The 16,286-nt window shown below is 38.8% G+C and overlaps 1 protein-coding gene across 3 annotated transcripts in view; it reads left to right on the top strand.

Moving 5' to 3' along the window:
• Positions 1-461: 461 nt before the first annotated feature.
• Positions 462-16,286, top strand: part of PDZRN4 (PDZ domain containing ring finger 4) — a 342,820-nt gene continuing 326,995 nt past the window's right edge. The window contains exons 1-3 of one of the 3 annotated variants that reach the window (XM_057703938.1): positions 462-1,106; positions 3,446-3,532; positions 5,415-5,522. In XM_057703938.1, coding sequence (XP_057559921.1) covers positions 462-1,106; positions 3,446-3,532; positions 5,415-5,522 — 840 coding nt within the window. Of the gene's footprint in view, positions 1,107-2,021; positions 2,032-3,445; positions 3,533-5,414; positions 5,523-16,286 lie in introns of those variants that run through there. The other 2 variants (XM_057703939.1, XM_057703940.1) reach the window with 2 other exon arrangements.

Here is a 16,286-nt window from a genome sequence, read left to right as displayed (position 1 = left end):
CATGCTGGTGGAGTTGAGCTGTTTCTCAACACCCGAGCTGTGCCCATTACCGGCTCTGCCCAAGGATTGCCTGAGGTTGACTGCTCAGACAGAGGGGCACACAGCTTTCCAAAGGACAGCTGTCAGCTGGCCTCCGCTCTCCGCAGACAAAATGTGAAAGAACATAAATGGCAGAGCAGCGAAGGAATGGGCAGGTTGGAGTGGGAGAGTGGGGGAGTGGGGGGGAGGGAGTCCACTGGAAGTGGCGTCTATTCGAGTCAATACGGCAGAGTTAGGGGACCTAGTCCCAGCCAGAAAACTTCAAGCCAAACAAACTCTGAGATCGCACCCCCTCACCCTGCTCCTCCCCTCCGACGAGCCACCGCAGCCGGAGCACTGTCCCTGGGGTAGCTACAGGGGGGGAGGGGGGCCTCGGAGAAAGTGCACTCCAAATCCGCTTCCCCTTCTCGCGCATCCCTACCATGGGCTTTGCCCTGGAGCGCTTCGCGGAAGCGGTGGACCCGGATTTGCAGTGCAGGCTGTGCGGCCAGGTGCTGGAGGAGCCCCTGTGCACGCCGTGCGGGCACGTCTTCTGCGCCCGCTGCCTGCTGCCCTGGGCGGCGCGGCGGCGCCGGTGCCCGCTGCAGTGCCAGCCCCTGGCGCCGGGCGAGCTGCACCGGGTGCTGCCTCTGCGCAGCCTGGTCCACAAGCTGCGCGTGCGGTGCGACTACCGCCCCCGCGGCTGCTGCCGCTCCGTCCGGCTGCGCGAGCTGGCGGCGCACGTCGAGCGCTGCGACTTCGGCCCTGTCCTCCGCCGCCGCCGCCGGGGCTGCGTCTCGGGGTCGGGCGGCCGGGGCGGCGGGGGCGCGTGGGCGCGGGGGGGCTGCGGCTCGGCGCCCGGGGTCCGCGGCGGCGGGGGCGGGGGCGGGGGCGCGCGCGGGGGGCCGCCGGGCGTCCGCGGCGGGAGCGGGCGGGCGCCGGGGCCTCGAGTCCAGCTCTGGAGGCGGCGCGAGAAGGCGCTGCGGGACAAGGGGCAGATCCCGGCCCGCAGGTACCGGGAGAAGTTCACCCAGTACATGGCTCACGTCCGCAACTTCGCCGGGGACCTGGGCGGCGGCCGCGGCGGGGTAAGCGCTCAGGGATCCGGCACCCGGGGAATGGTCGATGGGGGAGGAAAGGGGAAGCATTCTTTCCGACACTTCAGAAGCCCTTCGCAAGGTGACCTCCTTCTTTATGGGGTAGGGAGCACCCACCGCCCTGATCATCCTATACTATTATTATCTTTCGAGTGTATTAGTGTTGCAGTTAACAAGGACTGTCCCTTTTCCACTTATATTGGGGTTGGAGAAGAATTAAACAGATTAAATTCCAACTTTTCGGCGGAGAAGGGGGAGTTAGGAAAACTAATTTTCTCACCCAGACCCTTGCTGCACATCTTTCACTCTCCTGCCTACACCCTCGGCCTATTTTCTGTACCTCTGGCCTCTGCCTAAAGCCGGAGAATGAAAGCCAGGTAGCGAGGACCTCTGTGACCCTAGCTCCCCTCTCCCGCTGGCTAGCAAGCCCGGGCGTCAGTCCTGCATCTTTAGCTCTGAGTGACTTAGTTTCCTTACCAAACCGCCCATATCAGCCACCTTCTACTCAGCACAGGGACTCTGAGGGATACGGGAAACCAGGATAACTTGCAGTTAAGAAATTAAGAGGTGGAATTTCTTAGACCTGCAGGGTTCTTTTCATCACCCTGACTTTCCCTAAATAGTCCTTACGTGCTTCCATATTTCATTATTAGCGCAGTGTGAGTAGGTGAGTGTGAGACTTGGGGAACCGAATCTCAGAGCTCCCATCCATCTGCGCTCAGGCTAGCCCTGTGAGCTGCTGGGCTGTTTCCCTTCTTTGTCAAAGCTGCTGGCCCGTGTTCCTGGACTGCTCGCTTTCCGACCGAATAAACAAGCCACTTTGCAGCGGCTCGTGAGAAGAGGCTTGTTTATAAAGCTGTTCCTTCTCTCCTGAAGGACTTCTGCACAGTGTTTGACATTGTTGGCCGCTGCCATGGTGAGCAGGGATTTAGCAGAACTTACACTCCGTTCAAGGAGCTGTTTTCATTGCCCAGCCTCCTGGGGAGGAGCAATCCAGGACGTTGCCCATTTGGGACTGCTTTGCATTGCTCTAACTCAGCTACTGAGTTTAGAAGCTTCCGTCCTTGAACCTCAAAAGGATAAGTGAAGTGTGAGGGGCTGAACTGTTTCTACTTTGATAAACGGACACACATGCTTATTAAAAGTTTGGATGCTATCTATGATTCTTTCTCTGTCATATTTACATCCAGGTAAATTTACAAAGTGGGAAGACCAGAGAGAAGCACAGAAATATGGTCTGTAATACCAGTTCAGGGTTCAAGGTCTTGGGGAAGCAGTGGTTGGTGGAAAAGAGCAAGGCTAGATTATATGACAGAGAAGCCCATGCAAGGAGTCAAGAAGTCAAGCTGTGGTTCTGAGAAGTGAGGAAACACTGCCCAAGATCTGTAGACTACTTACCGAAAGTCTTCTCTGTGCGGCTCAGAAACGTTTTCCCACTACCAGCAGAGGCTGCTGTGCACACTGCCTGGGAAAAGCTCCTGGGAAAAGGTGGTGATGAGGATGGTGGTGGTGGTGATGTTTATGGAAATGTATCATTCCGAAGTAATTACCAAATATGTAAGTTCCTAGGATAGTTAATCATATCCATCACCACACATAAAATTCACATAGTCTTGTACTATTTTATCTTGTATTTAAATTGGTCTTTTTTGACAAGCAGGTTTGTAGATACAATTCCTATTTGTTTACCTGTTATTTGGCCAGCAGGAAAGCAATACATACTGATTTAGTTAGCACAAATCCTCTCTTTTTGAAATTCTGCAGAAATTTTGTAAAATCAAATAAAAATACCTTTTAAAATCAGGATTACTGTAACCTACAAAATCCTGTATTTCAGTAGCCATCTGAATATTACCATTGAAAGAAATTTATAAATAACTCACTATTCTTGACTTCCCTTAAGATTTTCCAAAGTGAAATTTTTACCTGAAATAATTCTTAGATTCTTTAACAATTTATTTTACTCATCTGTAATGGAAGAAAAAATAAGCTTACCTGCATGGTTGAATCAGAAACCTGTTTTAAATCACAGTGGAGTCAGAATCAGGTGCTGAGTTAGGGTAAAAGCTGCATGTATAAAAATGCAAAACCATTTGATGATTTTTGAAAATAGTTATTTCTCTCACATGCACAGTTGTTCCTTCAAATACATACTTTCAAAGTAAATTTAGGAAGAAATAAACCTTCCAAATTCAGCCATCCTTAATTTTAAGATTTAAGCTTTTCTCATTTTCAAATCAACTTATTTACAGTTAAAAAACACCTTTATTGCAGCATTTTTTTTCTTTTAGGTTTTCTACTAGTCAGTTACTTTATCCCTTTTCTTCTAGGATGGAGGACATAAGCCATTCACTATTGTGTTAGAAAGAGAAAATGACACTTTGGGATTCAATATTATAGGAGGTCGACCAAATCAGGTAACCCACCCTATAAATGCATAACTCACTCTTTGCTTACAAAATAATAGAAGACTTAGCTTTCATTTGTGGATTTTAAGAAAAAAAAAACAAAAAACAGGTGGTTTAATCTTTAAAACAGTGCTTGTCTTCAGATATCAGATTCCTTGATGCAGATGTTCCAATATAAATATTCCAGAATACACCGAGAGTTTTTTTGAGAAAAATAAAACAGCTAACAAACTTTGCTACTTTTAAAAAAAGAGTACATTTCACATTCTATTTACTTTGTACAGCCCTGTTGGGCAAATTTCTTAAATAAACCTATTTCAAAATAAAGTATATAGGCCATTTCTACTTGATAATCTGAGACAGGTATCTTGCCTGCTTGTACCTCGTATTTGTTGTGTCAGATCGGTCAGTTTTCTGATGCTAACACAGACCAGGCAGTTTATAATATATCCTGAATGAATGAATGAAAACTTAAAAGAAATAAGGGGTAATTGCTTTTGCAATTACATAAGAAATACCGTGTTTAAAAAAGATAGTTGATTTAACATATTTTTGGCTCCCCAAATCAAATCCTTTATTAAATCGAATGAATATTTTTTCTACGTTGATGCCAATTGTTTTCAAAATACATGAGTAATAAACTTATACCAATACTGTAGTTGCAATGTTCTTTCATAGTCTTCAAATACTACATCAACTTAGTTTTCATCCTAACTAGGAAAGGTAGTGAAGTTTTTTAAAAAAAAATCATGTTCTTTTCATTTTCCAAACAACTGCGGTAAAAGTTTTGCATCCTGCATTGCAGATGTTGTCCACAGAAACTGTCTAAGCTTTGTTGGCCATGTGCTGTGTTCAGGCCAAGATGGCAATGACATATTTCCTCTTTGAATTTAGCATTTCTAAAACCTAGCAACTAATGACTACTGTGCTTCTGTTTCTAGAACAGTTCCCATTTATTATGAAAAGATAGAAGTCTTTTCAGCATATCATTTTTGTTTTATATTCCCCTAAGGAATATTTTTATAAATGCTAGTTAGGTGTTTGACATTTAGATAACGCTGGACATTTTTTAAGAGCCTCTTAAAATTCATGTTAAAGAAGGCTGATTAAGGAGAAATAATTTTATTTAACCTGCTATAAAGTGAGATGACATTTAATATATGATATATTATTATAGGATGTTGGGCATTTTCCCTAAAAAAGTTTTGCAGTGTTATTGGTTTTCTGTGACTTGCTAAAATGTCCTATATGTATGATACTGGCTGTGTGTTTGAGGTTTAACTAATCATTAGGCTCATTGCACCTGGAACTGTGTAAAGATGAGCTTTGAATGGGTTCTCCTGCAACTTGGAGTTGATTTTTGGGGATTTTAGACTTGAGAAAGCTCCCAGTTTCCCCTGTGAGTAGATACAGTCAGAGCTATATTTCCAAATCTGTCACATCATGAGGCTAAGTTATATTTTCAGTACTATGACCACACCACATCTCAAACCAAGTATATAGTGAGACTGGGTGTGCTTTTTGTTTTCTTTAACGTATAGCCCTTTTTAATTGCTACACCTCTTTAGAAGTGAGATGTTTTCTATATAATACTTAGAAGCCGGTTGTTATCACCTTGTACATGCTCTTTCCCCATAGCTTTTATGTACACTCCCGAACATGAGGTAAATAGATAATCTTGTCAAAGATGCAAGATTCATTTATGAAAGATGCCATCTTGATTAATGACTATTTGGTGTTAAGTAAGTTAAAATTCAGTACCAAATCTCCAGCTAAGAAAGAGAGTTGCATGTAGAGAGGCTTGGCAATGTTACATTTGCTAAACTGTTTTTTATCCAGCTTAAATTTTTGTTTACATCTTTCTTACTGGTAATGGTTTCATTTTTTATAGAATAACCAAGAAGGAACACCAGTGGAAGGAATTTATGTTTCAAAGATTTTGGAAAATGGACCTGCTGATAGAGCAGATGGCCTGGAGATTCATGACAAGATCATTGAGGTAAGACAATAATAAAACACAAAGAGGATCTGTGGAAAAAATATTTGGACATTTTAAATTTCCAAACTTATTGCTTTTCTTTGGTGTGATACTCATTAGAGTGTAAACCTAACTAGAGTATATAACTAACCTATTTTAATTATTAGATATTGGAATAGAAGAATGAATCACCCAAAGTTTCCAAATGTGTAAATGAGTATCTCCATTTTAATAAATTGCCTCTCCTCATGAATTATAATGATAATTGTGTGTTATTAAGGGATTGATTTTTATAACATCTCAAAAAAGTATAAGTCTCTGCTGAAGAACATTTATGACAAGTACATACTACTATCTTTAAACTTGTAATTAGTATGTTATATGTAGAATTTGGAATTATTTATACATTGCCTTTTTACCATTTCTAGGTTTAATATGGTTATTTTGTTCATGTGTTTTTTACATGGAAAAAAAAAGCAACTTTTTTTTTTCCTATTGCAAAAACTTGGTGGGAACTCTTCATTTTCTCTAATGTACATTGTGGCTGTATTATTTGTATTTAGGGTTGACAAAGTAAATATTTACAAGTTAGTAAAATTTGAGCTGTGATAGTAGAATTTTGGGTCACTGCCATTTACCGCCTCGGTGCTTTTGAAATTTTAACTGGTTGAGATAGTATTACTTGGCCTAACTGAAAATTAGGTTACTTTTGTCAATGGAGTTATTTCCTATGTATTAGTAAAGGCATAAATAGAAATTTGGAAGGTTTACTTGACTCCACTGTTCTCTTTGGAACATTCTGTTTTTTCTAGATTATATAATCACTAGCACCGTCTTTCTGAATGTCTATATAAACTATCTGGATGGAGATTGTTTTTCTTTATTAAACTTTGAATAAAGTTTTAGATGTTCATTCATCATTTGTGCATTAAAAAGTTGAATTGAATAATTTGACCTAGGATGAGAGTAAAGAGTAGAGAAGAGCCTATAGTTTGTTGTTGACTCATAACATTTAGAAATTAGCTGATTAGGCACTTTGGGGAAGAGAGAGGAGTTGCCTTTGGCTGAAAAACTGGTTTTTATCTGAAGAGATCTCTTGTATCAAAATTTTCTTTCCGGTTTTGTGGCCAAGAAAGTATAGAGCTGCTTTCACTGATGCTATCCAGTTTGTCTTGACAATTTGCCTGGCGGAAACATTTACATGCTACAGTTTCTAAAGTTAGAATTTTCCTGTTTCTACTCGTGTTTGTGCAGTATGATATAGAGGGCAAGATAACTTAAACAAAAAATTGTTCTTATTACTTTCTGCCTTATCGCTATCATTTTGGTTTTTCCGGTTAAATGGAAAACAAATGTCTACATATGCTACTATTAGAAGGGCTGATGGAACTGTATATGTATATTCAGAAAGCACCCACACTCACATATACTCACACACTCACATATACTCATAACAGAAACACGTACTGGGGATTTAAAAATAATTTATTCCAGCTAGGTAACAATGTTATGTATGCTTCATTAATGTTGCATGGAAAAGGAGGAAGAAGAACTTGTCTTTTATATTATGATATGGCATATTTGTTAAAAATTTATTGGTCCTGTTCATGTATACATGTACTTTTATAAGAACTATGGTTGATTAATCGAGTGCATCTCTATATCTAATACTGTCACTAATATATGTCAAAATAACCTTATTTAAATAATATAAAATAAAGAGCAAAGAGATCTACCATGGAAATCTAAATTATAATTTATAACCAGCTGCAGTATTATTATTATTTCACATTGATGTGCATATATTAGCTGCTAATGACAAGAGCTTGAAATTTGCCTCAATGATAGAGATTTATCAGTGTATCCTTTATGCCAGGGTACATTGGTATTATGCATATTTTTATTATAGTTCTGTAATGGATTCATGTGACCACATTTGCAGTGAAGAAATGAGTTAAGTGGTGTACGTATTTCTGGAATGCTGTCTGTTAAATAGCATGAAATATTTTGCAAGGAAGATTATTAGAAATAAAACTCTCATATTTAGTTGCTCAGTGATGCCATCAACTTTTTTAAACTGATAGGTGTTTGTGTGACCTTATTTAATATACATATTTAAATAAGCACGCTTATTCTTGTGTGTATATATGTGTAAAATATCCCTACGTACCAAGTAAAGTAAGAACTATTTGATTCTTGTCAATTATTTTCGTTCATCTGCCATTATGTTACCAGTCAACTTAGCAATGGAAAACTGGTAACAAATATATTGATTAATTTAAAATGTGCAGAGACAGAAGAACAGATTTTATATTAGAGTAATTTCTTTTCCATTTTTTTTGTGTGTGTGTGCTCAGTGATTTGTTTAGTGAACTAATTTGATGGACTGTTTTTTTTTTTCTTCAGTTTTTGAATTTCACATAGCCATGCTGATTTAAACCTAGTCCAACAAATAAATTTGTTTGCAGTATAAAGTACACAAATAGTTCGTATATTGTGAATTATCCGTATGACTTAACTCCCACAGTCTGACACGTTACTAAATGCCTTGAGTTCAGTGATATGTGATTTAAATAAAAAACAGAAACCGTTAGATAGTTTATTTTTTACTTGAAGATATACTAAAATATTTCATCTAATTAATTACTTAAAGCACTCACTACAAACCTTCATTACAGGTTTATGAAATAAATTTATAAAGTAAATTTTCATAAGTCACTCCATTGAAGGGGAAAGTAGATATTTTAAAAATTTGGTTCTACTGATAATTAAAGAGATTTTACTAATCCTAATAAAAATATTAGCTATAACAATTTTGTTTAACAGAGGACAAAAACTCCAAAAGTGTTGTTTTTTAGTATTGTACATTCCACTGAAGCTGAATTCAAGAATCATAAAAGACAAAAATCATAGTCATGAAGTAAATCCATGTCATATTGTTTTACATAATACAAGGCAAATTTATTTTTGGAGCCATTCTCCACAAGCAATCGTGTTTATCAGTTTTATCAGTTTCTAGATGTTTACATGTCCACATTTGTTAAAATATTTGTGTGTGTAGATTCAGAAAAGACATCAGTTGTGATATGTCATTTACAGCGTTAGGTGTCAAAAGTATCACTGGAGACTGAAAAGGCAGAAGGTATTGTTAAAGACATTTCGAAACATCACAGAAGGTCCCATAGACCATGAATTCACCGGAGTGTACCTCTGAATAAAAGCATCTCTTTCAAGGCTTGAAGGATCACAGAAGATCCTTGATACTATCAGAGGCTTTGGCACAATTCTATGCAGGCAGTACCTTACAGTCCTTATCATGATGTTAGGATGCCTGAGGGGTATGTGGGAGGGAGTTGAGAGTCACAGTTCACTGCTGCCGTCAGCAGCTATTCCTCTGTTATTATTTCTGTGATGCCCATAGTGGGCTACACAACTCTAACCCCTAAGTGAGAAAGTGAATAGAGGGGGGGATAGTCATTCATGGCTGTTTGTTCACATTTTCTTCTGCCCCCCCCCCCCCCAGCTCCTAACCAATGCCTTGTGACAGTGACAGGAAAGTCCATCCTTCTTTCAGCTTCTGGAGACCAGGGAGTGGGGGTGGAGTGGCGTGAAGTCTTTGAGAAGAACAGTTTGGAGCAGAAAGCAGAGTTTTCATTAGTGTGTATAATAAACTGTCTTTTATTTACTTAGTTTGAAATCATTATGAAACGCAACACACAAGACATTTCCATTTACTTTAGAAACAGTTCCCACATGGGATAATGTCAGTATAGCACTTTCTAGAAAGTGCTGAGTTTAGTACTAGCAGAAAGAACTTTACAAATGCAATGTCTCTACAAGAACTTCTTAACTATTCCAGACTGCCAACATACTTTCTTTTAGTTCTGTAATGGTAGACGTTCTGCATGTTTATTTGCCCAAGGCTCTGCATAGTATGGGTGTAGCTGTTAACACAGGAAATTTTTTTTTTAATTCTTATTTTTTTATTATTTTTTTGGGGGTACACCAGGTTCAATCATCTGTTTTTATAGACATATCCCCGTATTCCCTCCCTTCCTTGACTCCCCCCACCTCGAGTCCCCCCCACCCTCCCCGCCCCTAACACAGGAAATTTAAATGTAGATCAGAGCTAAACATTCAGGTACGCTTTCGAATCAGTTCTTCAGTGTGGTTCCCCTGTATGTGCCTGATGTCACAGTGTAACTTACCAGCTCATAATGCAGCCATGCTAATTTGTGTATGCATAAGAAGTATTTACAAGTTTTGTAGGTCACTTTTAAATCTGGTGGGCAATTAGCATTTTTGACAAATTGCTATTTAATTCCAGCATATCACTGAATTCGCCAACAAAATAGTATTATCCTCCCACATTTTTACAGTGTATTTTAACTGTTCAAATAACATTGACTGATTGCCTGAAAGAATTAGGAAAGAAAGAAAGCAATCCTGCTAGTGCAGGTAAAGAAGTACATTGTAATGAGTTTTGTAATCATGATTACATTTGTAATACATGATTATCATAAGTGTATCTTGAAAAGTACTGTGGTGCAGTAAGAGCATGAATTCTGACATCAAGATCTGGCTGGAATTCCTGTCATGTCTTTTAAAACGTGTGACCTTAAATAAGCCAGCTGTGGCTCAGTTTCTGTGCCATTCATACTTATTGTGTGCACAAAGTGCTGGGCACAGGGCAGGTTCTTGGAACCCGCTATTGTGAGGCTGGTATGTCTCATTCAGCTTATGAAAGCGGTTTGTTCTCCAAAGCAGAGAGACAGTGCAGGGAGGGGAAGGGGAGTTGTATTTTTCTTTTCTGGAGAATTCAGATCATTCTCTCCAACTTTCAGTCATTCTCATTTTCATAGGCATCACAGTTTGAATGAGTAAATGTAAAAAGGTAAGTTATACATTTCACATACTCATATGGACCTCATATGGATGCAAAAAGGGCTGTAGGAGAAAAGTTCACACATTTAATTCAATTATTCAACAAGTATTTTACTAACTGCCTATGTGTGTCAGGTGGCATACCTGGTGTTATGGAAATACAGAGAAATAAGACTCATTCTCGGCTCTCAAGTAGTTCATGGCATAGAGGTCCTGTTTTCTGTCTATAGAAGGCAAGGCAGGCCTTTATGTGAAGCTGCTTTTTCCATTGTTATGAACGTAAATGGACATCACCGTCTTGTCTTAGTGAAATGACACTATGAATTTATGCTAATTTTCCTGTTATCCTACAAGTAGTTCAATTTATTTTGAGATATCACGATATGGGGTTAGTAAAAGAGTAGAATCTGTGGATGTACCATGGCATTGTGGTTTCTGAAAGAGGTGCAGGCCTTGAACTTGGGTCTCGACCTTCAATTTGAACTGGGTTAACTCACGAAGATTTCTCAGTTTTTCTTATTTCCAGTTTTGTGCCTGTTACTGTGAGGGTAACAATATCTAGTCCCTCAAATTTTCTATGCATTTGATCGTAGTATTTTGCCACTCCACTGAGTTTCCATTATTAATACAATTTTGTTTAAAATGTAGTTTTATTTTAGCTTACAAGAGAAAGGCTGGAAAGGTCTTTAAAACTTTGAGCTTTAATGTAGGATATGAACTTAGATTTCTTTCTTTTTTTTTTTTTTTTTGAGTACTAAGCTTCTGAGAGTTTGCACACTGCATGTGGTGTTCCTGTCAGAAGGTCTAACTGTGGCTCCCATTCCCCCTTTCATTCCCTGATATAAAAAATCCTCAACAGAGCACTTATAACATTTATTTTTATTTAGATGATTTTTATTAGGTATAATTGACACATCATATTAGTTTCAGGTATACAACACATTGATTTGATATTTTGTATATATTGTAAAATGATCACCACAAAAAGTTTACTTGAAATTGTCACCATAGAGTTATAGCATTTTTTCCTGTGACGAGAAGTTATAAGATCGACTCTCTTAGCAGCTTTCAAATATGCAATACAGTATCAGTAACTATACTTGCCATGCTGTACATTACATCCCCATAATGTATTTATTTTACAACTGGAAGTTTGTACCTTTAGACTACCCTTTGCCAATTTCCTCTACTCCTGACCCCCCAGCTTTGAGAACCACTGAACAATCTCTTCTCTGTATCTATGAGGTTTTTTGTTTTGTTTTGTTTTTAGATTCTACATATGTTAGATCCTATTGTATCTGTCTTTCTCTGTCTGACTTATTTCACGTAGCTGAGATGTATGTATCTCACAGTTTCTTTATCCATTCATACATCCATGGACGTTTAGGTTGTTTACATATCTTGGCCATTGTAAATGATGCTGCAGTGAACATGGGGGTGCATACATCTTTTTGAATTAGTTTTTTTTGTTTGTTTGTTTTCTTTTGGTAAATACCCAGAAGTGGAATTGTTGGATCATATTGTAGTTCTATTTTTTAATTTTTTGAGAAAATGTCATAATGTTTTTCATAGTGACTGCACCATTAATCTTCCCATCAATAGTACGCAAGGGTTTACTTTTCTCTACATTTTGGCCAGCATTTGTTATCTCTTATCTTTTTGATAATAGCTGTTCTAACAGATGTGGGGTGATATCTCCTTGTGGTTTTGACTTGCACTTCCCTGTTGATTCGTGATGTTGAGCATCTTTTCATGTACCTGTTGGCTATCTCTATGTCTTCCTTGTTAAAAAAAAATGTGTTTACTTCCTCTGCCCATATTTTAATCAGATTGTTTTTTAGCTGAGTTGTATGCATTCTATATATGTTTTGGATATTAAACCCTTATCAAATATATGATTTGCAAATATTTTCTCCAGTTCAGTAAGTTGCCTTTTCGCTTTTTATCGTTTGCTGTGCAGACGCTTTTTAGTTTGATGTATTCCCAGTTTGTATATTTTTGCCTTTGTTTCCTTTGCTTTTGGTGTCAAATCCAAAAAAAAAAAAAAAATGTTGCCAAGACCAGTATCAAGAACCATATTGCCTGTGTTTTCTCCTTGGAGTTTTGTTTTGATTTTTTTGGTTTCTTTTTTTTTTTTTTTATCTTAATTGCTTCACAGTATTGTGCTAGTTTCTGCTGTACAACAAAGTTAACCAGCCATATATACACACATTCCCCATATTCCCTCCCTCCTGAGCCCCCCTCCCGACCGCCCCATCCCACCCCTCCAGGTCCTCACAAAGCATCAAGCTGATCTCCCCATGCTCTGCAGCAGCTTCCCACCAGCCATCCACTTCACACCCAGCAGTGTGTATATATATGTCAACACTACTCTCTCACTACTTCCCAGCTTCCCCTCCCCGCCCCCCTTCCCCCCCATGTCCTTAAGTCCGTTCTCTACGTCTGCATCTCTATTCCTGCCCTGCCACTAGGTTCATCATTGCCATTTTTCTAGATTCCATGGAGTTTTACAGTTTAAGATTTTACATTCAAGTCTTTAAGCCATTTTGAGTTAATTTTTGTGTATGGTATAAGATAGTGGTCCAATTTCATTCTTTTGCATGTGGCTGTCCAGTTTTCCCAGCACCACTTACTGAAGAGTCTGTCCTTTTCCTGTTATATATTCTTGGCTCCTTTGTTGTCTATTAATTGATTATATATGCATGGGTTTCTTTCTGTCTCTGTATTCTATTAATCAATGTGTCTGATTTTCATATCAGTACCATACTATTTTGATAGCTTTGTAATATAGTAATCAGAGAGTGTGATGTCCTCAGCTTTGTTCATTATTCTTAAGGTTACTTTGGCTATTTGAGGTCTTTTGTGGTTCCATACAAATTTTAGGATTGATTTTTCTTTTTTTGCAAATACTACCATTGGAATTTTCATAAGGATTGCATTGAATCTGTAGATTGCTTTGAGTAGTATGAACATTTTAACAGTAGTAATTCTTCCAGTCCATGAGCACAGAATATCTTTCCATTTGTTTGTGTTCTTCAATTTCTTTCATCAATGTCTTACAGTTTTCAGTTGTATAGGCCTTTCACTTGTTCAGTTAAATTTATTTCTAGGTATTTTATTCTTTTTGATGCAATTGTAAACAGGATTGTTTTCTTCATTTGTCTTTCACATGGTTCGTTAATACTGTATAGAAATGCAACTGATTTCTGTATATTGATTTTGTATCCTGCTACTTTACTGAATATATTTATTAGTCCTGACAGTTTTTGGTGGTGTCTTTAGAATTTTCTATGCACACTTGACTGTCTGTATCCACCAGCTCTATATCTTCACGTTCAACCAACTGTGGATTGAGAATGTATTTTTAAAAAAACTTCCAAAAAACAAAACTTAAATTTGCCATGTACCTGCAATTATTTATATAGCATTTACATCATACTTACAATTATTTACAAAGAACTTACATTGTATTAGGTATTGTAAGTCATCTAGAGATGATTTAAATTATATGGGAGAATGTGCAGAGTTTATATGCAAATACCATGCCATTTTATATATGGGACTTGAGCATTCATAGATTTTGGTATCAGAGAGGGCTAGATTCTAGAATCAATCCCCAGGGATACCCTCAACACTGGGAGCTATTAAACATAAAATAGGATGTTTGGACAATCACAAAGGTTTGGGAGACAACCAAGCTAGGGAAAAGTTGAACACTAAGGTTTATCTATGCAAGGCCAATAGTTCAAAAATGGAAGAGGTGGCTGGACTGGAGAACTCGAGGTTTGGGGGGGCGGGGGGTGAAGGGGAAGCTGAGACGAAGTGACAGAGTAGCATAGACATATATATACTACTAACTGCAAAATAGATAGCCAGTGGGAAGCTGCTGTATAACAAAGGGAGTTCAACTCCAGAATGGATGATGCCTTAGAGGACTGGGACGGGGAGGGTTGGGGGGAGTCGAGGGAGGGAGGGAATACGGGGATATGTGTATAAAAACAGATGATTGAACTTGGTGTACCCCCCCAAAAATAATAAATAAATAAAAAAAACAAAAAAAAACAAAAATGGAAGAGGTGGCTGTGTCATCTAAGGCACAGAAACCGACACAGAGAACGAGCAAAAAGCATTTGACAAAATGTAACACTCATTTATGATAAAAGTTCTTAACCAAGTAGGAACAGAGGGAACCTACCTCAACATAGTAAATACCACATATGACAATTCCACAGCTAATGTCATATTCAGTGGTAAAAAGATGAAAGCTTTTCTTCTAAGATCAAGAACAAGACAAGGATGCCCACTCTCACCACTTTTATACAACATAGTATTGGAAGAATTAGACAGCAATCAGACAAGAAAATTAAATAGAAAACATGCAAATTGGAAAGGACAGCATCTCTGTAGGCCTCTTAAAGTGTGCAAATCAGAAGCCTGCCTCACAGGCCAAAGCTCCTGGACACAGAACTAGGCCTCTTTCTCAGAAAGACTGGGTGTGTTTCAGTCTGCTATCTGTGCAGTGCCCTGGGAATGGCAGTCGGCCAAGAACTTCTCTCCAATTGCTATAGTCCCATGGGACCCAGAAACACAAGCCCCTCCCCGGTCTTTAGAGCCAGGCAATCAAGAGGTGTTCTCTGGGTGACAGCCACAAAAACTGAGTTACTAGATATAAAAACTGGGGGACCAAACATGTGTAAAAGCTTTCCTTCAGGAGCTGCTGGCACCCTGGTTGTGGCAGAAGGAGAGTGCAAAGATGGCACCTTCTGAAAAAAGAAAAGAAAGAAGAGATGGCTCTGCTGTCTTCAGTATAAAGATGGAACCTGCCATCTCTAGTGAGGCAGAAGGAGAGCAGGAAGGTGGCACCCATAACCTCTGTCCCTGGAGAGTATCCCAGCAGGTCTCTGCCACTCAGACCAACATTTTAAAATTAGCAAACGAGTCTCTTTTACATAATGTCTGGGCATATTTTTGCACAGCAAAGAAACCATAAACAAAATGAAAAGACAAACAATGGAATGGGAGAAAATACTTGCAAATGATGTGACTGACAAGGGCTTAATTTCCAAAATATACAAACAGCTTATATAGTTCAATATAAAAAAAAGAAACAACCCAATTTTAAAAATGGACAGTAGACCTAAATAGACATTTATGCAGAGAAGACATACAGGTGGCCAACAGGCACATGAAAAGATGCTTAACAGCGCTAATTATTAGAGAAATGCAAATTAAAACTACAATGAGGTACCATCTCACCCTGGTCAGAATGGCAATCATTAAAAAGTCTACAAATAATAAATTCTGGAGAGGGTGTGGAGAAAAGGGAACCCTCCTGCACTGTTGGTGGGAATGTAAATTGGTGCAGCCACTATGGAAAACAATATCGAGGTTCCTTAAAAAACTAAAAACAGAACAACCATATGATCCTGCAGTCCCACTCCAGGGCATGTATCTGGAAAAGATGAAAGCTCTAATTCAAAAAGATATGTGCACCCCAGTGTTCACAGCAGCACTGTTTACAATAGCCAGGACATGGAAGCAACCTAAATTTCTATTGACAGATGAATGAATTAAAAAGGTGTGGTATACACACACACACACACACACACACACACACACACACATATACATACAGACAGACAATGAAATATTGCTCAGCTATAAAAAGAGGATGAAATAATGCCATTTGCAGCAACATGGGTGGACCTAGAGGTTATCATACTAAGTGATGGTCAGGCAAAGAAAAATAAATATGCAATGACATCACTTCTATGTGGAATCTTAAATGATACAAGCGAACTTACTTACAAAACAGAAATAGACTCGTAGACATAGAAAACAAACTTATGGTTACCAAAGGGGAAAGGGGGGGAGGGATAAACTGAATTGAATTAAATTGAA

The sequence above is a fragment of the Hippopotamus amphibius genome, chromosome 12, assembly GCF_030028045.1.
Source record: "Hippopotamus amphibius kiboko isolate mHipAmp2 chromosome 12, mHipAmp2.hap2, whole genome shotgun sequence".
Classification (NCBI taxonomy): Eukaryota; Metazoa; Chordata; class Mammalia; order Artiodactyla; family Hippopotamidae; genus Hippopotamus; species Hippopotamus amphibius.
Note: the sequence above shows the minus strand (reverse complement) of the source record. Positions and strands in the feature narration are given on the sequence as shown.